The 27,745-nt window shown below is 51.7% G+C and overlaps 2 protein-coding genes and 1 long non-coding RNA gene across 11 annotated transcripts in view; 2 read left to right on the top strand and 1 right to left on the bottom strand.

Moving 5' to 3' along the window:
- Nucleotides 1-242: 242 nt before the first annotated feature.
- The window catches only part of LOC129041119 (uncharacterized), a 27,638-nt gene continuing 135 nt past the window's right edge, over nt 243-27,745 (bottom strand). The window contains exons 2-9 of one of the 6 annotated variants that reach the window (XR_008503806.2): nt 20,190-21,045; nt 17,820-17,982; nt 13,691-13,825; nt 13,009-13,200; nt 11,798-12,008; nt 9,168-9,242; nt 5,876-5,925; nt 243-1,156 (exon numbers count right to left, since the gene is read on the bottom strand). This is a non-coding gene — a long non-coding RNA (uncharacterized LOC129041119). Of the gene's footprint in view, nt 1,157-5,875; nt 5,926-8,174; nt 8,873-9,167; nt 9,243-11,797; nt 12,009-13,008; nt 13,201-13,690; nt 13,826-16,980; nt 17,309-17,819; nt 17,983-20,189; nt 21,046-21,724; nt 21,788-27,745 lie in introns of those variants that run through there. The other 5 variants (XR_008503809.1, XR_008503805.2, XR_008503807.2 and 2 more) reach the window with 5 other exon arrangements.
- ACTL6B (actin like 6B) lies at nt 12,439-25,951 on the top strand. 2 transcript variants are annotated; one of them, XM_054496385.2, is made up of 14 exons: nt 12,439-12,578; nt 13,029-13,105; nt 13,322-13,487; nt 13,786-13,886; nt 18,896-18,993; nt 20,204-20,298; nt 20,365-20,471; nt 21,495-21,584; nt 21,745-21,806; nt 21,944-22,058; nt 22,198-22,278; nt 22,384-22,479; nt 22,692-22,778; nt 25,693-25,946. In XM_054496385.2, exons 1-14 carry the CDS (start codon nt 12,554-12,556, stop codon nt 25,771-25,773), a joined length of 1,281 nt encoding a protein of 426 aa, XP_054352360.1. In that variant the 5' UTR covers nt 12,439-12,553; the 3' UTR covers nt 25,774-25,946. The 2 variants fall into 2 exon arrangements, with proteins under 2 accessions (XP_054352360.1, XP_054352359.1); XM_054496384.2 differs by lacking the exon at nt 12,439-12,578 and having other exon boundaries at nt 12,671-13,105; nt 25,693-25,951.
- The window catches only part of TFR2 (transferrin receptor 2), a 21,397-nt gene continuing 19,883 nt past the window's right edge, over nt 26,232-27,745 (top strand). The window contains exons 1-2 of one of the 3 annotated variants that reach the window (XM_054496383.2): nt 26,232-26,328; nt 27,254-27,570. In XM_054496383.2, the coding sequence (XP_054352358.1) occupies nt 27,538-27,570 (33 nt within the window). In that variant the 5' untranslated portion in view covers nt 26,232-26,328; nt 27,254-27,537. The remainder of the gene's footprint in view (nt 26,329-27,253; nt 27,571-27,745) is intronic. The other 2 variants (XM_054496380.2, XM_054496382.2) reach the window with 2 other exon arrangements.

Genomic DNA, 27,745 nt, shown 5'->3' with positions numbered 1-27,745 from the left:
ATATATATTTCTTAGGCTGGGCGTGGTGGCTCATGCCTGTCATCCCAGCATTTTGGGAGGCTGAGACAAGAGGATCGCTTGAGGCCAGCTTGGGCAACATAGCAAGATCTCATCTCTACAAAAAAAAACTGTAGAGACCCTGTCTCTACAGAAAAATTATATATATATATATATATACATATATATATATATATATATTTTTTTTTTTTCTTTTGAAACAGAGTCTTGCTCTGTCACCCAGGCTGGAGTGTAGTGGTGCTGCAATCTCGGTTCACTGCAACTTCCACTTCCCAGGTTCAAGCAATTCTCCTGCCTCAGCCTCCCAAGTAGCTGGGATTACAGGCATGTGCCACCACGCCCGACTCATTTTGATATTTTTAGTAGAGACAGGGTTTCACCATGTTGGCCAGGCTGGTCTCAAACTCCAGACCTCAGGTGATCCACTCGCCTTGGCCTCCCAAAGTGCTGGGATTACAGGCATGAGCCACCGCGCCCGGCCGTTATTTGATTTTTGATGGGAGCTACTGGAGCTAATTTAGATGGTAATGAGGAGGACAGGAGGAAAGAGAGAGGAAAAAGAATTTGGCCAGATGCAAGGAAGGACAGAGTTGCCAGGTGATGACCAATGAGTAGCCAACTTATCTGAGCAGGCAGGACCCTCGAGAGCAAGTAGCAGATGTGGCTCTGATGGGTCACAGGGCCTCCTTCCTCTACCTGTTCTGGCTTCTTAGCCTCTCCTCCTCCTCAGGGCACTCTGCAAACATTGTTTTTCCCAGAATACTGAATTTGGCCTCCTCTTCTCTCCATGTTATTCATTGGTGACTTCATCCACTACTGTGACTTTACCTGCTAATTGCTCATAACACTCAAACCTCTGTCTCCAGCCCAGATGTCTCTTCCCCATGTGGCAACTTGGTGCACATCCAATGGCTGACTGAATATCCCAACTTAGATGCCCATGGACAGTGGCGTGCTGGCATCCGCTCATGCCAGGTCACGAGTGCCCATTGTACACCCAGCTCCTTATTCAGTGAAGTCATCTTGGTAGTAGAAACTTGAAGAACTGGGCGTGGTGGCTCACGCCTGTAATCCCAGCAATTTAGGAGGCCCAGGTGGGTGGATCCCCCGAGGTCAACATGGTGAAACTCCGTCTCTACTAAAAAATACAAAAAAATTAGCTGGGCGTGGTGGCGGGTGTCTGTAATCCCAGCTACTCGAGAGGCTGAGGCAGGAGAACCGCTTGACCCCAAGAGGTGGAGGTTGCAGTGAGCCGAGATAGCGCCATTGCACTCTAGCCTGAGCGACAAGAGCGAAACTCCATCTCCAAAAAATAAAATAAAATAAAATAAGATAGTAGGAACTTGAACTCGGCCAAGGTGGGACTGTTTACATCATGGACATTGGCAAATGCTTCCGATCAGGGCTCTCCCTTTTTGAAGAGCTGGTTGTTAGGAATGGTGGCTCACCACCAGGAGTTTGAGACTAGCCTGGACAACACAGCGAGATCCCATCTTTAAAAAAAAGATTAAAAATTATCCAGGCATGGTGGCATGCCTGTAGTCCCAGCAACTCAGGAGGCTAAGGTGAGAGGATTGCTTGAGCCCGGAAGTTGGAGGCTGCAGTAAGCTATGATTGCACCACTGCACTCCAGCCTGAGGGACAGAGCAACACCCTGTCTCAAAACAAACAAACAAAAAACCATTTACTACACACCACTGTTCGCAGACATCTCACATTCAACATATTCAAAACTAAGTTAATCGTCTTCCCCTGAGCCCAACCCTACCCAACCTTACCCCTTCCCTCAATCTCCAGGCCCAGTTGACAGCACCAGCACCCACTCAGATATTTCCCTCCCTCCCTCCTCATATCCAAAGCACGGTCAATTAGTTAGGGTATAGGCGAAGCGGCTATAACAAAGAATTCCCCAAAATTCAGTGACTTAACCTCAAAATAGATACTCCAGGACTGTGGGAACATCTCTGCCATCTTTTTTCTTTTCTTTTCTTTTTGTTTTTTTTTTTTTTGAGATAGAGTCTCGCTCTGTCATCCAGGCTGGAGTGCAGTGGTGCGATCCCGCCTCACTGCAACCTCTTCCTCCCGGGTTCAAGTGATTCTCCTGTCTCAGCCCCTGAGTAGCTGGGATTACAGGTGTGTACCACCACACCCGGCTAAGTTTTGTATTTTTAGTAGAGATGGGGTTTCACCATGTTAACCAGACTGGTCTTGAACTCTTGACCTCAAGTCTGCCCACCTCGGGCTCCCAAAGTGCTGGGATTACAGGCATGAGCCATGGCGCCCGGCTGGTCTCTGCCATCTTAACCATGTGGCTTCTGTCTCTCTGTTCCATGGGGCCTAGGCAGAAATCACCATCATATCTGAATGTTGGAAGGGGGGTAAAGTAGGAAGCACAGGTCCTTTCCTGATTAAGGACACCACTAACCTGCTCAGAAGTTGTCCAGATGCAGCTGGACACAGTGGCTCACGCCTGTAATCCCAGTACTTTGGGAGGCCAGAAGAAGGTTCAATTGAGGCCAGGAGTTCAAGACCAGCCTGGTTAACATAGGAAGACCCCCATCTCTATTATTTAACTTTCTAATAAAAAATGAATTAAAGGCCGGGTACGGTGGCTCACACCTGTAATCCCAGCACTTTGGGAGGCCGAGGTGGGCGGATTACGAGGTCAGGAGTTCGACACCAGCCTGACCAACATGGTGAAACCCTGTCTCTACTAAAAATACAAAAAAAAAAAAATTAACCGGGTGTGGTGGCACACGCCTGTAATCCCAGCTACTCAGGAGGCTGAGGCAGGAGAACTGCTTGAACCCAGGAGACGGAGGTTGCAGTGAGCCGAAATTACGCCGCTACACTCCAGCCTGGGTGATAGAGCGAGACTCTGTCTCAAAAATAAATAAATAAATAAATAAATAAATAAATAAATAAAGCGGCCAGGTGCAGTGGCTCATGCCTGTAATCCCAGCACTTTGGGAGGCCAAGACAGGTGGATCACGAGGTCAGGAGATCGAGACCATCCTGGCTAACACGGTGAAACCCCATCTCTACTAAAAATACAAAAAGAATTAGCTGGGCGTGGCAGCATGCACTTGTGCTCCCAGCTACTAGGGAGGCTGAGGCAGGAGAATGGTGTGAACCCGGGAGGTGGAGCTTGCAGTGAGCTGAGATTGCACCACTGCACTCCAGCCTGGGCAACAGAGTGAGACTCCGTCTCAAAAGAAATTAATTAATTAATTAATTAAAATGAAAAAAAGAAGTTGGTCAGATGCAAGGAAAGCTGGGACATGTAGTCTCTATCCATGTACCCAGCTAAAACATTATTAATAAACAAAGAAGGCAATTTAGGAGGCCGAGGCAGGGGGATTACTTGAGCCCAGGGGTTCGAGACCAGCCTGGGCAACATAGTGAGACCCTGTCTCTATAAAAAATAAAAAATAATAAAATAGGCTGGGCATGGTGACTCACACCTGTAATCTCAGCACTTTGGGGGCCGAAGGAGAAAGATTGCTTGAGCTCAGGAATTCGAAACCAGCCTGGGCAACATAGTGAGACTTCATGTTTGCTAAAGATAAAAATAAATTAATTAATTAACCGGATGTGGTGGCTCGTGCCTATAGTCTCAGCAACTCAGGAGGCTGAGGTGGGAGGATCCCTTGAGCCCAAGGGATTGAGGCTGCAGTGAGCTATGATCGCACCACTGCATTCCAGCCTGGGTGACAGAGTGAGACCCTGTCTCAAAAAATAAAAATAATTGATGATAATATTAATAAACAAAGAAGGGCAATGGGAAATAGTATAAGAGTAGCAGTCTATGCCTAGTGGATCCATCATGTCAATGTTATCGCTCTCTTTTTTTTTTTTTTTGACAGCCTCAACCTCCTGGGCTCAAGTGATCCGCTTGCCTCAGCCTCCTGAGTAGCTAGAACTACAGGCACGCACCACCATGACAGGCTAATTAAAAAAAAATTTTTTTTCTATAGAGATGGGGTCTCAATATGTTGCCTAGAGTGGTCTCCAACACTGGCCTCAAGTGGTCCTCCTGCCTCAGCCTCCCAAAGGGTTGGGATTACAGGCATGAGCCACTGTGCCTAGCCCAATATTATCTCTTGAATACTGCTTAAATCCATCCCTTCTACATTGTGCCAATTGCTATTACCTTGATTCCTGCCCATTTCCTCGCCTCTAACTCAGTCCCTTTCTAATCAATCTACCAAATGGCTGCCAGAGGTATCTTTCTAAAATGCCAATTGGATCAATAACCCTCCTGTTCAAAATATTGCAGTAGTTCCCAGGGGTTTCCAGGAGAAGAGTCGACTTCCTTGCATGACACAAAGGCCAGGTCTTGTCCCCTCAACTCAGAAATGCCTTTCATCCCTCCTCCAGCTCCACTTCCTTGTCTGCCAGAAAAACCCAGGCCATTTCCTGGGACTTAGTTTAAATATTGCTTTAAATGTTGTTTGTGCACCACTGCAATGCTGGCTCCATTCCTGTTGAAGCCTTTACTGGACTGTGTATTTCTGGGCACTTGCCATCCATCCTGGGACCGGGGCTCCCTGTGAAGCCAAGGCACTTGGTTTATCTGGCAGAAGGCTGGGTGAAGGCTGGGTACAGTGGCTTAGGCCTGTAATCCCAGCACCTTTCGAGGCTGAGGCAGGTAGATTGCTTGAGGTCAGGAGTTTGAGACCAGCCTGGGCAGCATGGCAAAACCTCATCTCTGCAAAAAATACAAAAATCAGGCCGGGCACAGTGGCTCACACCTGTAATCCCAGCACTTTGGGAGGCCAAGGCAGGCGGATCACCTGAGGTCAGGAGTTCGAGACCCGCCTGGCCAACATGGCAAAACTCTGTGTCTACTAAAAATACAAAAATTAGCCAGGCATGGTGGTGGTGCCTGTAGTCCCAGCCACTCGGTTGTGAGACAGAAGAATCACGTGAACCTTGGAGGCAGTGGTTGCAGTGAGCCAAGATCATGCCATTGCACTCCAGCCTGGGCGGCAGAGCAAGACTCTGTCTCAAGAAAAAAAATCAGTTGGGTGTAGTGGCATGTGCCTGTGGTCCCAGCTGCTCGGGAGACTGAAGCAAAAGGATTGCTTGACTCCAGGAGACTGAGGCTGCAGTGAGCTGTGATCACGCCACTGCACTCCAGCCTGGGTGACAGAATGAAATCCTGTCTCAAAAAAGACAAAACAAGGGCTGGGCACAGTGGCTCATGCCTGTAATCCCACCACTTTGGGAGGCCGAGGCGGGCAGATCACAAGGTCAGGAGATCGAGACCACCCTGGCTAACACGGTGAAACCCCGTCTCTACTAAAAATACAAAAAATTAGCCGGGCGTGGTAGCGGGCGCCTGTAGTCCCAGCTACTCGGGAGGCTGAGGCAGGAGAATGGCGTGAACCTGGGACGCAGAGCTTGCAGTGAGCCAAGATCGCGCCACTGCACTCCAGCCTGGGCGACAGAGTAAGACTCCGTCTCAGAAAAAAAAAAAAAAAAAGACAAAATGAAACAACAAAACAAAAAAATAGAAGGCTGGGTGAGAGCTCAGGAACAAGGAACAGACCCTCACAAAATGTCAAATCATTTCCAGGATGTGGGGTCTGTGGTGCCTAGGCCTGGCCCTAGCACCTCAGACATCATCACCAGGCTCAAGTTTGGTCAACCTGAACGTGGCCATGGAATGTGAGGCTCTCCAGATCACTTTATTGAACTATTTGTTTAATCATCCATCTTCCTATGAGCCATTTTATTCCCAGTGTCTACCAGGCACATAGAGAATCTTTATGGAATGAATGAAAACTTGACATTTGCCCCAGGATCAGCACTTTTCACATACTTTGGTTCGGATCTCAGCTCTGTCACTTACCAGCTGAGTGACTTTGGAAATTCCTCAACCTCTCCATGCCTTTGTTTCCCCTGCAAAACGGGGAAAATAATCTGGTTGTTATGAGGACTAAGCAATGTGATGTATGTAAAGCATTCATAAAAATGCCTGGCACACAGTAGATACTTCAGGTCTGGTTTTAAAAGAAAAAAATAGTTTGGTGGAGCGTGGTGGCTCACGCCTGTAATCCCAACACTTTGGGAAGCCAAGGTGGGTGAATCACTTGAGGTCAGGAGTTCAAGACCAGCCTGGCCAACATGGTGAAACCCTGTCTCTACTAAAAATAAAAAAAAATTAGCTGGGCGTGGTGGTGCATGCCTGTAATCCCAGCTACTCAGGAGGCTGAGGCAGGAGAATCGCTTGAATCCAAAAGGCGGAGGTTGCAGTAAGCTGATATCATGCCACTTCACTCTAGCCTGGGCGAGAGAGCGAGACTCCATCTCAAAGGAAAAAAAAAAAAAAAATAGCCAGCTTGGGAAACATAGCAAGACCCTGTTTCTACCAAAAACAAAAGAAAGGCCGGGCGCGGTGGCTCACGCCTGTAATCCCAGCACTTTGGGAGACCGAGGCGGGCGGATCACAAGGTCAGGAGATCGAGACCATCCTGACTAACATGGTGAAACCCTGTCTCTACTAAAAATACAAAAAATTAGCTGGGCGTAGTGGCGGGCGCCTGTAGTCCCAGCTACTTGGGTGGCTGAGGCAGGAGAATGGCATGAACCCAGGAGGTGGAGCTTGTAGTGAGCCGAGATCACACCACTACACTCCAGCCTGGGCAACAGAGCGAGGCTCTGTCTCAAAAAAAAAAAAAAAAAGCCAGGCATGGTGGCGCTTGCCTGTGGTCCCAGCTACTCGGGAGGCCAAAGTGGGAGGATCGTTTGAGCTCAGGAGTTTGAGGCTGCAGTGGTGCATGACTGCACTCTAGTCTGGGTGACAAAGCAAGACTCTCTCTCTAAAATGAAAAATAGAAGGCCCAGTGCAGTGGCTCATGCCTGTAATCCCAGCACTTTGGGAGGCTGAGGCAGGTGGATCACGAGGTCATGAGTTGAAGACCAGCCTGGCCAAGATGGTAAAACCCCATCTCTACTAAAAATACAAAAACCAGCCAGGCGTGGTGGCGGGCGCCTGTAATCCCAGCTACTCGGGAGGCTGAGGCAGACAATTGCTTGAACCCGGGAGGTAGAGGCTGCAGTGAGCCAAGATGGCGCTACTGCACTCCAGCCTGGGCGACAGAGCGAGACTCCATCTCAAAAAAAAAAAAAAAGGAAAGAAACAAAAATAAACAAATAAAAATAGTTGTAGGCATGAATCCATTGGTTTTATTTTATTTTATTTTATTTTATTTTTATTTTACTTTACTTTATTTTATTTTATTTTATTTTATTTTATTTTATTTTTAAGAGACAGTGTCTCACTCTATCACCCAGGCTGCAATGGTGTGATCATAGCTCACTGCAGCCTCGACCTCCTCCAGTTGGTCATTAATTACTTCGTCTCATCTCCTCCTGACACTGACCTCTGTCAGCGGCTCACATCCAACCCTCCTTCTAGACTGAACTCCTATTTCCACATATTCCAGAAGTTTTCATGTCCTTAGACCTCTGTCCATGCTGTTCTCTTTGTGGGATATCTTTCCCACCTTCTTCACCTATGAGCTTCTATTCATCCTTCACAGTTTTTGTTTGTTTGTTTGTTTTTGAGACGAAGTTTCATTCTTGTTGCCCAGGCTGGAATGCAATGGCACAATCTCAGCTCACTGCAACCTCTGCCTCCCAGGTTGAAGTGATTCTCCTGCCTCAGCCTCCCAGGTAGCTGGGACTACAGGCGCCCACCACCACGCCCAGCTAACTTTTTGTATTTTTAGTAGAGATGGGGTTTCGCCATATTGGCCAGGCTGGTCCCAAACTCCTGACCTCAGGTGATCCACCTGCCTCAGCCTCCCACAGTGCTGCGATTACAGGCGTGAGCCATGGTGCATGGCCTCATCCTTCACAGTTTAGCTCCAACTTCACTTCTAGAAGATTTCCTGGATTCTCAGCGACAGGTAGTCCCTCCCTCCTCCGGGCATCCTTTTTTTTTTTTTTTTTTTTTTTTTTTTTTTTTTTTTATTGAGGTGGAGTCTCACTCTGTCACCCAGGCTGGAGTGCAGTGGTACGATCTGGGCCCACTGCAACCTCCGCCTCCCGGGTTCAATCTATTCTCCTGCCTCAGCCTCCTGAGTAGCTGGGATAACAGGCACATGCCACCATGCCCAGCTAACTTTTTGTATTTTTAATAGAGATGGGGTTTCACCATATTGGTCAGGCTGGTCTTGAACTCCTCACCTCAAATGATCCGCTCGCCTCAGCCTCCCAAAGTGCTGGGATTACAGACGTGAGCCACTGCGCCCGGCCCTGGCCTCCTTTTCACCTCTCTTCTGTGCGTATCTGAGCTCCCCATTGCACCAAAGCTCCTTGAGAGCAAGGATATCCTGTCTCTCACCCATCTCAGTATCCCCCTTATGTCTAGCATGGTGCCTGCCACACAGTAGGCATCAAAGATGTTTCTTGGCCAGGCAGAGGGTTCATGCTTGTAATCTCAGCATTTTGGGAGGCCAAGGCAGGAGGATCTTGAGCCCGGGTGTTCGAGGCTGCACTGATCCGTGACCATACCACCACACTCCAGCCTGAGCAATAAAGCAAGACCCTGTCTCTTTATTTTATTTTTTGAGACATGGTCTTGCTCTGTTGCCCAGGCTGGAGTGCAGTAGTATGATCATGGCTCACTACAGCCTCAGCCTCTCGGGCTCAAGTGATCCTGTCACTTCATCCTCCCGAGTAGCTGGGACGACAGGATCACATCACCGTGCCTGGCGAATTTTTTAGAAAACTTTTTGTAGAGATGGGTTCTTGATATGTTGCTCAAGTTGGTTTCTAACTCCAAGGTTCAAGCCACCTTCCTGGGTTTGTAGGCATGAGCCACCATGTCTAGCACTTGTCTCTTAAAAAGAAAAAAAGGGGTATTTGTTGAATCAATGAATGGATAAGTGAAATGTATTAATTGCTTTACCCTAACCACTTCCATAATACACTAGAATCTTATGTCAGATCCCATGACAAAAGAAAATTGGTCACAGTTGACTGGGAGTTAAATCAAGTTCTGCCCTGTAGTTAGCCAACTGTAGCTTTCCCTCCAGCCATGAGAAGAAAATTCACTGCTCATTACCAAATAGACTACAGTTTCCAACTTATGCATAATAATATTAAGACCTTAACACATCCACAGGGACACTTACTGAATAGTCCTGTATGCCCAGCTTTCAGCCACACACTGACTCCAGAATCAGATGGGGGCCTCATCGCCAGCTGTCCTGTAGATAGAGACAGCACAGCTTGGTGAGAAACACAGAGGTGTTAGGAAACAAAGGCATATCTCAACTGGGTGATAAGAGCTGTGGGTTCTAATCCTGGCTCTGATCCCAGCGGACTGTGTGATCCAGGACAGAACTCAGGTTCTAGCTGGAAACAAACAAACAAAAAACCTGTAAAACCCCTACAGGCATGCACCACCATGCCTGGCCAGACTGGACAAGTTTCCTTTTGTTTTTTAATTCTTTTTAGATGGAGTCTTGCTCTGTCACCCAGGCTGGAGTGTAGTGGTGCGATCTTGGCTCACTGGCTCGCTGCAACCTCCCCCTCCCGGGTTCAAGCGATTCTCCTGCCTCAGCCTCCCGAGTAGCTGGGACTACAGGCGTGCACCACCACATCCAGTTAATTTTTATTTTTAGTAGAGACGGGATTTCACAATGTTGGCCAGGCTGGTCTTGAACTCCTCACCTCAAGTGTTCCGCCTGCCTTGGCCTCACAAAGTGCTGGGATTAAAGGTGTGAGCCACCATTCCCAGCCAAGACTGGGGAAGTTTCTTTTCTTGTTCTTCTTCTTTTTCTTCTTCTTTTTTTTTTGCGGGGGATGGGGGGAGATGGGGTCTCTGTGTTGCCCAGGCTGGTCTCAAACTCCTGGCCTCAAGCGATCCTCCCACTTTGGCCTCCCAAAGTGCGGGGATTATAGGCGTGAGTCACCACATGCCCTGCCTGGGCAAGTTTCTAAATCTGAGATGGTTGGGGTGGTGGGGAGGAAAGAAGGGATAGTAGGAATTGGCAAGGTGAACTTCAGAGTAAGTGAGGCAACATCATTAAATGTCAACAAAAGGAGAGGGATAAGATGAATAGAATCACTTTCCACCCCAACATTCCTTTCATCCTCACCTCAGCATTTTAAACGATAAGAAATGCAAGCACTCTGCTGGGCAAGGTGGCTCACACCTGTAATCCTAGCACTTTGGGAGGCAGAGGTGGGCCGTTCATTTGAGATCAGGAGTTCGAGACCAGCCTGGCCAACATGGTGAAACCCCGTCTCTACTAAAAATAATAATAATAATAATAATAAAATTAGCCGGGAGTGGTGGCACGCACCTATAACCCCAGCTACTTGGGAGGCTGAGGCAGAAGAATTGTTTAAACCCAGGAGGCGGATGTTGCAGTGAGTTGAGATTGCACCATTGCACTCCAGCCTGGGCGACAGAGTGAGACTCCGGCTCAAAAAGAAAAAAAGAAATGTAAGCACTTTAAGAGATCCACTCAATTCCTCCAGACCTCAATGGACTGACCTAGGGTCACTCTGGAAAAATCTCACTCTCCCAGCTCCTGAGTCAGCCCTCTCCCCTACAGCTCACCACTCCCGCTGAAACCTGGACCCTTTCAGTCTTAGAAGCCAAGTCTGAACTTGGAACCAACCCTAGGCATTGAAATGCCACCGTCGTCAGTAGGTAATCCATGAGCCAGCTAAAGCCATCTGTCCTTTGGCCGGGGAGGGGTGGAGTCTCTTCCAGGGTGGGCATGTGGTGAGCAGAGAACCTTCAAGGGCACACGGACCTCACATAGTATCCACTTCCTGTGCTATCTCTGGTCTCAAAATTCCCTCGCCCCCAAACAAGTAGATGGGCATAGTCAACACACACAAGCATTCAGATGTGCATATGTACACATATGCACCCATACGCCAACACACATAGACACATACATACAGACACATACACACCCTCACATAAGAGTCCCTCAGCTACCCCAAGTTGTCAGAGCTGCTCCTTTGCCTTTGCTACCAAAACTGTGGTGCTGGGAGCCCAGAAGAACCTGGGATCCAAGCAGTAGAAAACCCTGTTGTTAGCCCGGCGCCGTGGCTGACACCTGTAATCCCAATGACTCAGGAAGCCAAAGTGGGAGGATCACTTGAGGCCAGGAGTTCAAGACCAGACTGGGCCACATAGTTTTTTTCTTTAAAAAAAAAAGCCAGGTGTAGTGGTGTGCACCTGTAAGTCCCAGCTACTCAGGAGGCTGAGGCGAGAGGATCACTTGAACCCAGGAGTTCAAGGTTACAGTGAGCTATAAGCGTGCCACTGCACTCCAGCCTGAGTGACGGAAGACCCCAACTCAAAAAGAAAAGAAACAAAAACCCTGTTGTTGATAAATGCCTCTTCAGGAGAACAGGCACTGAAGAGAGACAGATGGAGAAAGGAAGCTAAAGCCAGGTGGGCTGAATGCCTGTGTGTGAACGTATGTACACATGTGTAAGCATGTGTACGCATGTATAAGGCCTAGGTACTGCGGAGGAGGGGGCGGAGCAAGGCAAGGAAAAAAGGGTCCAACGAAAGACAAAGGAGGGAAGTTGGACACGGTGGCTCATGCTTTTAATCCCAGCACTTTGGGACTTTGAGGCCAGGAGTTCAAGACCAGCCTGGGCAAGGTAGCAAGACCCAGTCTCTTAAAAAAAAAAAAAAAGGAGGAAAAAACAGAGAGAGATGGAGACACACCCCCTCTGGTCCGTCTCTCAATCTTCCCTTCCCTCCCTCTCCCGGTGATTCCATTTAGACCTGGGTGATTCCATTTCGGCCTGGGTGTGGCAGAACCGGGCTCAGAGCAGCCTGAAGATAGATGACCCTTCTCGGGACTGGAGCTCTCTCCCCAATCCTGCTTTAAAAAGTAAGGGGGTAGAGGTCGGGCGCAGTGGCTCACGCCTGTAATTCTGGCACTTCGAAAGGCTGAGGTGGGAGGATCGCTTGAGGCCAGGAGTTCGAGATCAACCTGGGCAAAAGAGCAAGACCCCGTCTCTATAAAAAAATTTTTTTTAATTAGCCAGGCGTGCTGGCACCTGCCTGTAATCCCAGCTACTTGGGAGGCTGAGGAGGATCGCTTGAGCTCAGGAGTTCGAGACCAGCCTGGGCAACATCACAAGACCTCCGTTTCTACCAAAAAAATAAAAATAAAAATAAAAAGCAAGGGGGTAGGGACCTCATCAGTCGTCCTGCAGAGTCCCGGTCTCCGCCTCTTCCCTGCTCTCCTCTCTGCCGCCCGTTCCTTAGCGACGGTCTCTAAGTCCCTGCTAGGTGCCCCCTACCCCATCTCCTCCTGGCCGCTTAACGGAGGGTATCTTCCCCTTTAAAGCAGCGGCCCCCGGTCGGGTCATTGTCTCGCCTGGCAGCCAATCGGCGGCGCCGTTGGGGGCGGGGGATCCGGCCTCCCAATTGGCCGCCGTGAGTCCCGCCCCGCCAGGGATCCCGGGAGCTGTCCGGCCGCCTCGGTGCTGATCCCGCCGCCGCCCACGGGCCGCGAGCAGCGCAGAGGGCACTATGAGCGGGGGCGTCTATGGCGGAGGTGAGCGAGCCTCGGGCCCCCGGCTCCCGCAGTCCTGCGTTCCGAACCCGCGCCATCCATCCGAGCCCTGGGCATCCCGGGGCCTGTCACCTCCGCGCACGAACGGGTCCAGTCCCAGGCTCGGGTCTCCCGCCACCCCTGCGCTCGGTCCTCCCGGGACGCCCCGCGCGCACCGGGCCCTACCTTGCAACCCACCTCCACCTGGCCCCGGGCCCTTTCCTTTCCCGTCGGGAGGGTGGCCTGAGCAAGGCCACTGGGCAAGAAGGGGCCCTGGCTGTGTGATGCCCCCACCCCCAGTCCCAGGACCTCGGACTCCAGGCCCAGCTCCCACCGGCCCCAGAATGGTGTTGAAGGTGGCGAGACTGTGGCTCTGCCCTGACTTTCTCTCGGAGCTACCTAGCGGGAGAGAGTTCGGGGGAGGTCCCCTTACAGGCCTGTCTCCCCGCACAGATGAGGTGGGGGCGCTGGTCTTTGACATTGGCTCCTTCTCAGTCCGCGCTGGGTACGCTGGGGAGGACTGTCCCAAGGTGAGCCTTCCAGTCTCCTCTCCAAATCCTAGGGGCTCCGGACCCTTCTTCAGGCTTTCCAGTGACCCAGAGCTCTCCCAGATCGCCCAGAAGCTCTGCTGAGCGGGAATATGGGAATAAACCCAGGGGCGGGCTGAGGACCCTGCTGTGGGGCTGGACACGGGCAAGAGGGTGACCCCTCTCCCCGCCGATCCTCCCCCAACCCTTCCCCACCAGGCTGACTTCCCCACCACGGTGGGGCTGCTGGCCGCGGAGGAGGGGGGCGGGCTGGAGCTGGAGGGGGACAAAGAGAAGAAAGGGAAGATCTTCCACATCGACACCAATGCCCTGCACGTGCCTCGGGATGGAGCGGAGGTCATGTCGCCCCTCAAGAATGGCATGAGTAAGGGGGCCCCACCCATCACCTCCTGACAGACAGGGAGCCCACTCCCCACAATCTGGGACATAGCAGCCCCCACTCCCCGCGGAGTCTTCCTTGCAGCCCCAGGGTTCTTCTGGCTGCCAGGGTTCTCGCTGGGTTCCCTTCCCAGGGGCCCACCAGGTTTCTGGGAAGGGGGGCGTTCCCCTGGAGCTGGACTCACTGACCCTCCTTTGGGCTTGGCCTTTCTCCCTCCTTTTCTTCCTGTCCCTGTCTCCTGCCTGCCTTCTTGCGTCTCTCCACGCCGCTCTTCTGGCCCCAGTCGAGGACTGGGAGTGCTTCAGAGCCATCCTGGATCACACCTACAGCAAACACGTCAAGTCTGAGCCAAATCTGCACCCAGTGCTCATGTCCGAGGCTCCGGTGAGTGCCTCCTCCATCCTCATGTCCAACCCTGATCTCCACCGCACCTCCTTCCCACCTTCCACCTCTCCTCCTCTCCCCTCAAGCCATCGCTCTGAGCCACTTCCCTTCCCTTTTCAGACTCCCCTCACCCATCCCAACCACTTTCCTTCCCTCTTGGCTAAGTCTCCATCCCTCCTACTCTCTTCTTGCTCTATCCACTCTGCTGCCCTTCTCTGTCTCCAAGTCCTTTTTAATTTTATTTAATTTTATTTTATTTTGACACAGTCACTCTGTCACCCAGGCTGGAGTGCAATGGTGAGATCTCAGCCTCTGCCTCCCAAGGTCAAGGGATTCTCCTGCCTCAGCCTCCTGAGTAGCTGGGATTATAGGCACCCGCTACCACGCCTGGCTAATTTTTTGTATTTTTAGTAGAGAGGGGGTTTCGCCTTGTTGTCCAGGCTGGTCTTGAACTCCTGACCTCAGGTGATCCACCCGCCTTGGCCTCCCAAAGTGTTGGGATTATAGGTGTGAGCCACCACGCCCAGCCTCTAAGTCCTTTTTTGAACTTTTAACTTATTATTATTATTATTATGGTCAACTTTGGTGAGCTGGGGATGTGGGCTCACACCTGTAATCCCGACACTTTGGGAAGCCAAGGCAGGAGGATTACTTGAGCCCAGGAGTTTGAGACCACCCTAGGCAATATGGCAAGACCCGTCTCTTTTATTAAAACAATAAAAATTAAAAAATTTTTGCCGGGCACGGTGGCTCACGCCTGTAATCCCAGCACTTCGGGAGGCTGAGGCAGGTGGATCACGAGGTCAGGAGATCGAGACCATCCTGGGTAACACGGTGAAACCTCGTCTCTACTAAAAATACAAAAAAATTAGCCAGGCGTGGTGGCGGGCGCCTGTAGTCCCAGCTACTCAGGAGGCTGAGGCAGGAGAATGGCATGGCGTGAACCCGGGAGGCGGAGCTTGCAGTGAGCCGAGATCACGCCACTGCACTCCAGCCTGCGCAACAGAGCGAGACTCCGTCTCAAAAAAAAAAAAAAAAAAAAAATTTAAAACCGCATTTAAAAAAATGTTCTTACCCACCTCCTTATAAATTCCTCTTTATAAAAGCAACTTTTTCTCCTTTTTAGCTAATGTTGGAGGTATTTTATTCCATATCTCTAATACTACACTTAAATTGCTGCCTGTGGAGTTTTTAGTTTTAGGTATTATCGATGAATTTTCCACTTTAGAAAACGATCACTTAGCTCTCTTTTCCTCCCCAGCCTATGCCACACATATTTCTTATTACTGTCCTTTAAGTACAGTGGGTTTTGTTGTTGTTGTTGTTGTTGTTGTTTGGGGTTTTGTTTGTTGTTTGTTTGTTTTTGAGACAAAGTCTCAAAAACAGGGGCTCTGCTCAGTTTGTCACCCAGGTTGGATTGCAGTGGCACAGTTCTTCAGCCTTGGTCTCCTGGGCTCAAGTGATCCTCTCATTTCAGTCTCCAGAGTAGCTGGAACTACAGGCATGAGCCAGCACGCCCAGCTGATTTTTAAATTTTTTTTAGAGACAGGGTTTCACCATGTTGTCCAGGCTGGTCTTGAATTCCTGGGCTCAAGCAATCTGCCCACCTCGGCCTCCCAAAATGCTGGGATTACAGGCAAGATCCACCACACCCAGCCCAGTTGTATTTTAGACTTTAAAAGAAATCAGTATTCAGTATTTACATTCTTTTTAAATTAGAAATAATTTTCAGAGAATCTTTTGTAGACATAGGGTCTCATTATATTGCCCAGGCTGGCTTCAAACTCCTGTGCTTAAGCAATCCTTCTACTTCAGCTTACAAAGTGCTGGGATTACAGGCATGAGTCACTGTGCCCAGCCCAATATTTACACTGTTATTACTATGTATGCTAATCAGGCCTGAGACAGGCAATACACTATGATCACTTTTCCTTTCTTGTGCAACTTTTTGTTTTCCTAGAATTGGAAAAAAAAAATGTGTTCAACTTTTTTTTTTTTTTTTTTTTAGACAGAGTCTTGCTGTCACCAGGTTGGAGTGCAGTGGTGCGATCTTGGCTCACTGCAAGCTCTGCCTCCCGGGTTCAAGCGATTCTCCTGCCTCAGCCTCCTGAGTAGCTGGGACTACAGGTGCACGCCACCACGCCCAGATAATTTTTGTATTTTTAGTAGAGATGGGGTTTCACCATGTTGGCCAGGATGGTCTCGATCTCTTGACCTCGTGATCCACCCACCTCAGCCTCCCAAAGTGCTGGGATTACAGGCGTGAGCCACCACCCTGGCCCTGTGTTTGATTGTATTTGGTCTGGTTTTCTATCTACTTAACAGTGTGAACCCTAAATTATTCATCAATTATATCTTTTGTCAAGACATCAATTACATTAGATATTTTATCAATTTCTTTTTCTTTTTTTTTGAGACATAGTCTCGCTCTGTTGCCCAGGCTGGAGTGCCGTGGCGCGATCTCGGCTCACTGCAAGCTCCACCTCCTGGGTTCATGCCATTCTCCTGCCTCAGCCTCCTGAGTAGCTGGGACTACATGTGCCCGCCACCACGTCTGACTAATTTTTTGTAATTTTTTTTTTTTTTTTTTTTTGAGGCAGAGTCTCACTCTGTTGCCCAGGCTGGAGTGCAGTGGCACGATCTCGGCTCACTGCAAGCTCTGCCTCCCGGGTTCATGCCATTCTCCTGCCTCAGCCTCCCAAGTAGCTAGGACTATAGGTGCCCACCACCACGCCTGGCTGATTTTTTGTATTTTTAGTAGAGACGGGGTTTCACCGTGTTGGCCAGGATGGTCTCCATCTCCTGACTTCGTGATCCACCTGCCTCGGCCTCCCAAAGTGCTGGGATTACAGGTGTAAGCCACCGCGCCCAGCCAATTTTTTGTATTTTTAGTAGAGACGGGATTTCACCGTGTTAGACAGGATGGTCTCGATGTCCTGACCATCCGCCCATCTCGGCCTCCCAAAGTGCTGGGATTACAGGTGTGAGCCACCACACCTGGCCTTTCATCAATTTCATCTTCTTGAAGAAATTTCTTCAGGAGCCCACTGACCTGGTCCAGTTTGCACTAGTAGCCCTCTGCCAGGGGACAGACCTGTCATGCTGGCATCTTCCTTCACCATCATCTTGTAGAATCCTTTTGCTTCTGTCCTGGTTAGAAGTCCTGTTTCCGGTACTTGACTCCTTTTCTTGACTTGTTCCTTCGTTTTCATGGAGTAGGTCCTTCAGTAACTGCCTTAGAAAGGTCATGAGAGGCCAGACACAGTGGCTTACTCCTGTAATCCCAGCACTTTGGGAGGCCTTGAGCCCAGGAGTTTGAGACCAGCCTGGGCAATATACTGATACCGTATCTCTACCAAAAATATAAAAATTAGCTGGCCATGGTGGTGCATGCCTGTAGTCCCAGCTACTCGGAAGGCTGAGGCAAGAGAATTGCTTGTACCCAGGATGCAGAGGTTGCAGTCAGCCTAGATCATGCCACTGCACTCTAGCCTGGGCGACAGAGTGAGACTCCATTTAAAAAAATAAATTAATTAAATTAAATAATAATCTAAAAAAAAACTTTTTTTTTTTTTTTTTTTTTTGAGATGAAGTCTCGCTCTTGTCCCCCAGGCTGGAGTGCAATGGTGTGATCTTGGCTCACTGCAACCTCCGCTTCCCAGGTTCAAGCAATTCTTCTGCCTCAGCATCCCAAGTAGCTGGGATTACAGGCACCTCCCACCACACCTGGCTAATTTTTGTATTTTTAGTAGAGACGGGGTTTCACCATGTTGGCCAGGCTGGTCTCAAACTCCTGACCTCAGGTGATCTGCCCGCCTTGGCCTCCCAAAGCGCTGGGATTACAGGCATGAGCCACCCAGCCCAGCATCTAAAAAAAAAAAATTTAAAGAAAGATCATGGGAAGTATATTTTTTGAGACTTTGTATGTCTCACCTTGAGTTGATAGCTTAGCTGCGTATCCCATGCCAGGTTGGAAATCATTATTCTTCAGAATCTTGAAGGCACTTTTCCATTGTCCTTCTTCCAGCATATATTGTTGCCATTAAGAAGGATGAAACCATCTGATTTCTGATCCTCTGATGTAATGTTTTTCTTTCTGAAAGTTTATAGAATTTTTGCTTTATCCTCAGTGTGGTGTATTTTCATTCATGGCCCTAGGCACTTAGTATGTCTCTTCACTCTGAAAACCTATGTCTTTCAATTCAGTGAAAAAGAATTATTTATTTAATTATTTATTTCTCTCCATTTTCTCTCTTGGGATTTTCTGTTATTGGATTTTGTTGCCCCCTGAATTGGTCCCCTAATTTAATTCCCTTTTCTCTTGTATTTTCCATCTCTTTACCTTTCTCCTTTGGTTTCCAAGATATTCCTTCCACTTTATGTTCCAATCCTTCTATTGAGTTTTTCATTTCTGTTCATGTAGTTTTAATTCCCACAAGCTCCTTACTTTAAACATTTTTTTTAATGAGACAGCATCTCACTATGTTGTCCAGGCTAGTTTCGAACTCCTGGGTTCAACCAATCCTCCTGCCTCGGCCTCCCAAAGTGCTGGGATTATAGGCGTAAGCCACCGTGTCCGGCCTGTGCAGATGTTTTGAATGAATGTGTGTGTGACTGTGAGTGTGAATATATGTGTATGTGTGAGTGTGTGTGAGTTTGAGTGTGTGTGAATGTGAGTGTATATGTCTGTTTGTGTGTTTGTGAGTGTGTTTGCATGTGTGACTGTGAATGTATGTATAGTGTGAATGCATGTGTGTGTTTATATGTGTGTGTCTGTGAATGTGAGTGTCTGTGTGTGTTTGAGTGTGTGTGTGTGTGCGCAAGTGAATGCATGTGTGTATGACCGTGAGTGTATGTGTGAGTGTTTAGGTTGTGTGTGTGTGCAAGTGTTTGAATGGATGTGTGTGTGTGACCGTGAGTGTATGTGTGAGTGTTTGGGTTGCGTGTGCGTGGGTGTGGGTCTGTGCCTCTCCCTTTCTGAATCCTCCCCTCCTGCACTTTCCCCACAGTGGAACACACGGGCCAAGCGGGAGAAGCTGACAGAGCTGATGTTCGAGCAGTACAACATTCCTGCCTTCTTCTTATGCAAGACGGCTGTGCTCACCGCGTATCCTCTGGACTGAGCTGCTCTGACTGGGTGGAGGGCTGGGGTGGGGCCTGTGCTGAGCTCAGCTGAGATGAGCTGGGGGGTCAGACCTGGTTCTCTGAAGATCAGTGTCCCAATGGGCAGACACCTCCCTCTGCCCCACTAGTGCAGAAGGCCCAGTGGACTGAGCACCTCCGACCCTGGGGTGGCCCGATCAGCGGCCCCTTTCCGTTCCCTGGATCAGGCTGAGCAGACAGCGAGCTGGGCCCGGGAGAGAGCAGGGGCTGGAACTGGACAGAGGAGGGAGACATGTAGAACACTGCGGCAGTCCCTTCCCAAGTACTCCTTCAACACTGACTCTTTTTAGGATCTGCCTTGCATTGAACCCTGTGCTACGCACTGGGGTGATAGTGACCCTAATTTCAGGGAATCTGTAGGACACAACCAAAAATAAAGGGGCTGCCCAGGTGCGGTGGCTCACGCCTGTAATCCCAGCACTTTGGGAGGCCGAGGCGGGCAGATCACTTGAGGTCAGGAGTTAGAGACCAGTCCGGCCAACATGGCAAAACCCCGTGTCTACTAAAAATGCAAAAATTATCCAGGCGTAGTGGTGGGCACCTGTAGTCCCAGCTACTTGGGAAGCTGAGGCAGGATAATCTCTTGAACCCAGGAGGCAGAGATTGCAGTGAGCGATTGCATTCCAGCCTGGGCGACAGAGTGAAACTCAGTTTCAAAAAAAAAATAAGTAAAGAAGTAACTGGGGTCGCCGGGCACGGTGGCTCATGCCTGTAATCCCGGCACTTTGGGAGGCCAAGGTGGGCAGATCACGAGGTCAGGAGATTGAGACCATCCTGGCTAACACGGTGAAATCCCGTCTCTACTAAAAATACAAAAAATTGGCCGGGCGTGGTGGAAGGTGCCTGTAGTCCCAGCTACTCGGGAGGCTGAGGCAGGAGAATGGCATGAACCCGGGAGGCAGAGCTTGCAGTGAGCCAAGATCGCGCCACTGCACTCCAGCCTGGGAGACAGTGAGACTCTGTCTCAAAAAAAAAAAAAAGAAGAAGTAACTGGGGTCTCAGACCCTTTCTCCAGGAGATGAATCATCACCAGGAGGAGAGATTTGCAGACTGGGGATGGGCTGGACCCCAGTAGAGCAGAGAGTGACCAGACAAGATCTGGACCCAGGCCCCTCACTTGCTGCTGTCTCTTTGACTTACCCATTCGATGCCAGCTTTGCAAACGGGCGGTCCACGGGCCTCGTGCTGGACAGTGGAGCCACCCACACCACGGCCATTCCAGTACATGATGGCTATGTCCTGCAGCAAGGTGGGGCTTCGGCAGGGGGCGGGGGTGCCCCGGGAGGACCAGGTCCTGACAGTGCCTTCCTTCTAGGCATCGTCAAGTCCCCTCTGGCAGGGGACTTCATCTCCATGCAGTGCCGGGAGCTGTTCCAGGAGATGGCCATTGACATCATCCCACCTTACATGATCGCAGCCAAGGTGGGGCCTCTAGGGACACGGAGCTGCCACTAGAGTCCTGGCCACTCGCCCCATGGCCGTCAACCCACTGACACATGAGATATCAGAGCAGAGAGCAGCAGGCTCCCCAGTGGGTCCTGGCTCTAGTTCCTCCTTTTATAATGGAGGCATCCGAAATCCAGACAGGCTGAGGGATATGCTGAGGTCATGGAACCAGGTGGCAGACAGCAGGATATGTGAGGGCTAGTGTGGTGGGTTCTAGGGTCCAATATAGACCCAGGTTCAAGTTCTGCCTCTGCCATGCAAGAGCTGCAGGACTGGTCGGGCATGGTGGCTCACACCTGTAATCCCAGCACTTCGGGAGGCCGAGGCAGGCAGATCTCTTTGAGCTCACTTTGAGACCAGCCTGGGCAACATGGTGAAACCGCGTCTCTACTAAAACTATAAGAACTAGCCAAGCATGGTGGTGCATGCCTGTAGTCCCAGGTACTCAGGAGGCTGAGACTGAAGAATCACCTAACCCCGGAGGCAGAGGTTGCAGTGAGCCGAGATTGTGCCACTGTACTCCAGCCTGGGCCACGGAGTGAGACTCCCTCTGAAAAAAAAAAAAAAAGAGCCGTGTGACCAACAGCTTGATATCAAAGCTCCCTGGGCCTCAGGTTCGTCTTCTGTAAAGCGGAACGGCAGTAGGCAGTAGCCAGGGTGCTGTGAGTATGAAGTGACACAGTGTGCTTAACTCCATTCTGTACCCTCACATGGATCATGGCCCCCTAGGAGGCCATTCCCTTGAGGTTCTGTCACTGCTGTATTCCTGGTGTTCTCCAGATCAGCTGCACCCACCGCATGAAGGGCACACAGAGAGAGAGAGGCATGCCCCATTCTCTCTCCTCTCCATCAGGGAAGGGTGAGAAACCCCTCTTGCAGGCAGCACAGCAGAGCCTCCAGTGCCAGTTATCTGCAGAGCGGGGAACAGTGCCAGGAAGGTGGGGGTGGGTGGGGGTCAGGTGGGCTAGGAAAGGTTGTTCCTACACTGTGCCCCCACAGGAGCCTGTCCGGGAGGGTGCCCCCCCAAACTGGAAGAAGAAGGAGAAGCTACCCCAGGTCTCCAAGTCCTGGCATAACTACATGTGTAATGTGAGCCTCTGGGGAGGGCCCCCTGAAACCCCCCCTCCCCTGCCATGAATGGGGGGCGGGACAGAGGCCCTACATGGGAGGTAGAGCAGGGAGGGGGAGCGGGGCAGGGGGTGCTGCTGAGGGGGAAGGCAGGCCCTCACCACCCCCGCTGGGATTTCAGGAGGTGATCCAGGACTTCCAGGCCTCCGTGCTGCAGGTCTCAGACTCCCCCTACGATGAACAGTGAGTGTGGCTCAGGGCTTTGGGAGGGGAGAGAGGGCAGAACCGGGACTCTTGGGGTGGGCTGGGGGGCTCTGGTGCTGCCCACCCACTGATCCTTCTTGAGCACCCCAGGCAGAGTCCTGCTCCCTTCTGGGCAGGGTGGCTGCACAAATGCCCACAGTGCACTACGAGATGCCCAATGGCTACAACACAGACTACGGCGCTGAGCGACTCCGCATCCCCGAGGGCCTGTTTGATCCCTCAAACGTCAAGGTTTGGCTGTGTGGCAAGGACTGGGGTGGGTGCTGGCTGCAGTCCCTGGATCCTGGGGCGTGGGGAAGGCTGGGAAGGATTGCAGGGGTCTAGGGGGAAGGGGGAGAGGGTCCACAGCCCCAGTCACCTCTCTCCACAGGGCCTGTCGGGGAACACCATGTTGGGTGTGGGCCACGTGGTGACCACCAGCATCGGCATGTGTGACATTGATATTCGCCCGGTGAGGCCAGGCCAGAGCTGAGGCTCAGCAAAGGGGCCCAGGGGAAGTGGGGAGGCAGGGTTGGGGGGCTGTCTCCCATGGCTCACTCCTTCTCCCTGCTCTCAGGGCCTGTATGGGAGTGTCATTGTCACCGGCGGGAACACACTGCTGCAGGGCTTCACTGACAGGCTCAATCGAGAGCTTTCCCAGAAGACCCCACCGGTAGGAGCCCACCCCTGACCCAGGGCCCTGGACACCCATCCTGGCTCAGCTGTCCAGGACTGAGTCCCTTCATCCTTCCCATGTCCTTCTGTTCTGGCCACCAGAGCAGAACCCCTGCCCCTGTGGCTTCCCAAGTCTTCCCCCTGCCCCCCAAGCCCTGTCCCTTCCCAGAACCTAGGTGTCTGCTTCCCCCAGCCCCTTTCTACCCCCAGAGCATGCGACTGAAACTCATCGCCAGCAACAGCACCATGGAGCGCAAGTTCAGCCCCTGGATCGGGGGTTCCATCCTGGCCTCACTGGTGAGAGGAAGGGGACCTGGCCTAGCACTGACTGACTGTGGGGGAGAGGGGAGACCCAGACAGTGCCTGCCACTTTGCCTCCCTCTTCATTCATTCATTCATTCAACAAACATTTATTTTGGAGAAATGGCAGTCAATGAATGTTCCCAGAAGGGTGAACAGGACACAAATCGGGGGGCAGGGGCCCGGTACAGTGGCCCACACCTGTCATCCCAGCACTTTGGGTGGCTGAAGTGGGGGGATGGCTTGAAGCTAGGAGTTGAAGACCCAGCGGGGGAACATAGCAAGACCCATTTCTACTTTTACAAATTGGGGAGAAGAGGCTGCGCACAGTGGCTCATGCCTGTAATCCCTGCAGTTTGGGAGGCCCAGACAGGTGGATCACTTGAGGTCAGGAGTTCGAGACCAGCCTGGCCAACATGATGAAACCTTGTCTCTACTAAAAATCCAAAAATTAGCCAGGCGTGGTGGTGCATGCCTGTAATCCCAGCTATTCAGGAGGCTGAGGTAGGAGAATCTCTTGAACCCAGGAGACGGAGACTGCAGTGAGCTGAGATCGTGCCACTGCACTCCAGCCTGGGTGACACAGTGAGACTCTCAAAAAAAAAAAAAAAATTGGGAGTAGAGGGACAGGTAGTTGGAGAGATTGGTCAGGATGAGATTTTGTGATACACCCACTGTGCTCGGTCAGCAGAGGGGAGACCCTGATGTTTTGGGGCAAGGGAGTGATGTGGCAATGTAGGCTTGATTGGAAAGACTGCCAGGCATGAGTCTTTGGGGTCGGGGTGTGAGCTGGGGTCAAGGGGACCTTGCAAGGAGGCTGTTTTGATTGTCCTGGAGTCATAGCATGGGTAGCAGTGGGGATGGGGTGGACAGCAAGGGACAACTAGCAAAGGAGGCAGGCAGGTTCGTTCTGGGGCAGGAGGTAGTAAGTTCAGTCTGGACCTGCTGCTGGGGTCGAAGGAAGGTACTGAGCAGGGAGCTGGAGTTGCAACCCGCATCTGAAGGGTGTCAGTCACACAGAGGGGACAGTGGGGCCATGACAGACAAGGAGGACATCCACGAGAAAGGAAGTCCCCCAGGGAGACAGAAACCAGGGTCAGAAAGACAGAGGCTGGCAGTCTGAACTTAGCTCAGGGCTGAAGCATGTCAGCCACACAGTTCTTGCTTTTTCCCTTTTTTTGTTTTGTTTTTGTTTTTGTTTTCGAGACAGTCTCACTGTCGCCCAGGCTGGAGTGCAGTGGAGCAATCTTGGCTCACTGCAACCTCCACCTCCCGGGTTCAAGCGATTCTTCTGCCTCAGCCTCCCGAGTAGCTGGGATTACATGCGTGAGCCACCACGCCTGGCTAATTTTTGGATTGTTAGTAGAGATGGGGTTTCACCATGTTGGCTAAGCTTGTCTCAGACTCCTGACCTCAAGTGATCTGCCCATCTTGGCCTCCCAAAGTGCTGGGATTACAGGTGTGAGCCACCGTGCCCGGCCTGAAATTAAGTATTAATATATCCTGGACAAGTGGAGTGGCTCACACCTGTAATCCCAGCACTTTGAGAGACCAAGGCAGGAGGATCATTTGAACCCAAAATTTCTAGACCAGCCTGGGCAACAAAGCAAGACCTCATCTCTACAAAAAATTTAAAAAGCAGCTGGCAATGTGGCGCATACCTGTTCTCCCACCTACTTGGGAGGCCAAGGTTGGAGGATCACTTGAACCTGGAAGGTTGAGGCTGCAGTGAGCTGTGCCACTGCACTCCAACCTGGGTGACAGAGCGAGATCCTGTCTCAAAAAAAAAAGAAAAAAAAAATTGGGTGTTTATTTTCCACTTAGAGCACATCTCAGTTTGGACCAGGGCTGGTGAGCTACAGGAGGCTAGTGGCCACTGCATTGGACAGCACATGTGTGTAGGATGAGAAAGATCAAAGAAGCCCAGGCGTGATAGCTCATGCCTGTAATCCCAACATTATGGGAGGCTGAGGTGGAACGATTACTTGAGCCCAGGAGTTTGAGACCAGGCTGGGCAACATAGTGAGACCCCATCTCTACAAAAAATAAAAATTAGGCTGGGCGCAGTGGCTCACACTTGTAATCCCAGCACTTTGGGAGGCCGAGGTGGGCGGATCATCTGAGGTCAGGAGTTTGAGACCAGCTTGGCCAACATGGTGAAACCCTGTCTCTACTAAAAATACAAAAATTAGCCGGGCGTGTTGGCACGCGCCTGTAATCCCAGCTACCCAGGAGGCTGAAGCAGGAGAATCGCTGGAACCTGGGAGGCAGAGGCTGCAGTGAGCCAAGATCGCACCACTGCACTCCAGCCTGGGCGACAGAGCAAGACTCCATCTCAAAAAAATAAAATAAAAATAAAAATAATTAAAATTAAAATTTTTTAAAAATAGAGAAAAGGGACACTCTGAGATGCTCATTGCAGGAACTCTCAAGGGGCAAGTTGTAATGCTGAAGGCTGCAGATGGGGTGCCACAGTGTTGGAATGGTGAGGTGGAGGGAATATCTTCCTTGGGAAAGAGGGAGACTGGCGGTGTTCCAAAGCCCTGATGGAGTCAGAAGAGGACACCTGGTGGGGAAGGACTGTGTGTGTGTAGGGGGTGTTGAGTGCTGGATGCAGGTTGGCTGGCCTGGGGCTGTGCGTGCCATCCCCCCAGCTCAGGGTAGAGACTGCTGTTCAATAAATACTTGTTGAATGAATGAATTATTGATTGAATGATATAAAGAGGATACTCTCCCTCTGAATATGAAAGGGGACAGACAGAGGAGGGGATGATGAGGTGGGGAGGGGCTTCAGAGGGATGTGAATCCAAGGGGTGGTTGGGGCCTGTTGGAGGATTCCCAGGGGCTGCACCTGCCCGTCCACACCTCCCTCCAAGGCCACCCTGACCCTGATATTGCCCCCTCCACCCAGGGCACTTTCCAGCAGATGTGGATCTCCAAGCAGGAATATGAGGAGGGCGGGAAGCAGTGCGTGGAGCGAAAGTGCCCCTGATGGCACTCCTCCCCACACACCTGCTCCCAAGCTCAGATGGAAGTCCCTTAACCCCCATGCCACATCGTCCCCCTCCTCCTTTCCCTCTTGTCCTCGTAAATGGTGATGTTTCTGGGTTGAAAGAAGTAAAAATGTTTTAAGAAAAAAAAGTTTGGCCTCTGTGGGGTGGGGAGTGGGCACAGGGGTCTGGAGGGAGGTGAGGGGAGGGAGTCTCACTTCTAGACCCATGCCGATCCCACAGTGGGCGCTAGGACACAGTCCCAGGGGCCATGGATTCCTCAGGTTTCCGAGGGGTTGTGACCCAGGGAGGGCCACACGACGAGGACCAGGGGTGGGGGGAGTTGCTGGGGGGTAACAGTAGTGGTGGGAGGTGGGAGGGGCTGCAGGGTGCAGCGGAGGGGCGCGGCCTGGGGTGAGTGTGGCAGGAGGTGGGTGGAGCAAGAGGTGAAGCCTGGGTGGGCGGAGCAGGAGGTGGGGCCTGGTGGGCGGGGCCTCAGCGTAGGCCTCAGGTCTCAGGGGAGCAGCACGCCTGAGCACCCCAGGACCTGCGCTCAGGTGAGCTGCGCTATGCCTTCCTTCCTGGGGCTCTTGGTGGTGACAGACATGGGGCAGGGACTAGGGCGCTGGTGCATCCCAGCAGCTCGGAACTTCTCTGGACCTGAGTAGGAGCTGATGTTTCCCAGGGGAGACCCGAAAGGGAAACTTGGTGGGACCCTGAGCCCTCCTCTTCAGAGCTACTTGTCCTGGGGCCCTCGGAAGAGTTTGGGGACCCGCGCCCCCTGCCTGTTTAGCAGTTTGTGCCTGTGACGTGTTTCTGGGGTGAGGCTAACTGGCCTTTCATCAGCCTCAGAATCCAAACAGGTAGAAGCCCATGTGATCCAAGTCCTTCGGTGACCAAACAGGGGCCGGTGCCCAGGGAGGACCATGACTTGTCCAGAGTCACCCAGCTCTGCCCACACCTTAGCGGGGACTCTGATCACTCCTCCCCGCTGACCCACAGATCCCTGACCCCAGGACCCCCATCTGGGAGCTCTCACTGGTCTCATCTGACCGTGTGCTCCCACCTGTGCCCCTCCTTCTCCAGCAGCCAGAGGGAGTCTGAGAACCACCTTTCAAAGGAGACTCACATGCACACCACCAGACCAAACCCCCAAGTCACACCACTGTGGTGCCTCCAGCTTAGAATGCCACTGGGGCAAGTGTCAGGGCAGGGAGGACAGCTGATATGTCATACAACCCGGGCACTGGGGGACTCTGAAAGCCAGATGAGGAAGGGGCAGATGTCTTAGGGGTGAATCTTCCACTTGGGCATGGCGGGGCTTAGGAAGGGGTCCCCAGGATCCAGGGAGGGGTAAAAGCAGGAGAGGGGAGGGGGCACCCATGTCTCTGCCCTCCCCCCCATCGGCCCCCTTCCCCCACCCCTGATGGGAACTAGGAGGCCAAAGTCCACCCCAAGGTCAAAAACTTGATTGTTTTGCAGGGAGGAGGCAGGCGTGGGGCTGTGGAGAGATTGGCAGGGGAGAGCACAGCCCCTTGTGCTCTGGCCTGGACTGGGGGGCCACGTCTGGAAGGCTGGACTGGGGGGCCACGTCTGGAAGGCTGGACTGAGGCCAGGACTGTGCCCCCACCCTTGGGGGTGGTGAGGAGCAGCCTTGGTTCAGGCTGCCTGCCAGGGCTGATAAGGGGCCCTCCTAGGGCTCCCACAAACGGTTTATCGGTTTATCGCTGGGGGACAGCCTGCAGGCTTCAGGAGGGGACACAAGCATGGAGCGGCTTTGGGGTCTACTCCAGAGAGCGGTAAGACTAGTGGGATTGGGAAGACCCCTTAGGCCTTCTCTCTAAGTCCCTCAGCCCCCTCCCAAGCCCCTGAGGCCGGCCCCTCCTGGACCGTGTCCTGACCTTGCTTCTTCCCACCCCTGCCCCTCCCCCACGCCCCCACCACCATGCTCATTTGACACCCCCCAAGTCACTG

The sequence above is a fragment of the Pongo pygmaeus genome, chromosome 6 (genome assembly GCF_028885625.2).
Source record: "Pongo pygmaeus isolate AG05252 chromosome 6, NHGRI_mPonPyg2-v2.0_pri, whole genome shotgun sequence".
Classification (NCBI taxonomy): Eukaryota; Metazoa; Chordata; class Mammalia; order Primates; family Hominidae; genus Pongo; species Pongo pygmaeus.
The sequence above is the reverse complement of the archived record's forward strand: the minus strand, read 5'-3'. Positions and strand labels throughout refer to the sequence as shown.

Coding starts and splice junctions, on each gene's coding strand:
- ACTL6B (XM_054496384.2), top strand. CDS start 12,860: ATGCCCCCACCCCCAGTCCCAGGACCTCGGACTCCAGGCCCAGCTCCC. Junction 13,106..13,321: donor CTGGGGAGGACTGTCCCAAG/GTGAGCCTTCCA, acceptor CTTCCCCACCAG/GCTGACTTCCCCACCACGGT. Junction 22,279..22,383: donor GTGACATTGATATTCGCCCG/GTGAGGCCAGGC, acceptor CCCTGCTCTCAG/GGCCTGTATGGGAGTGTCAT.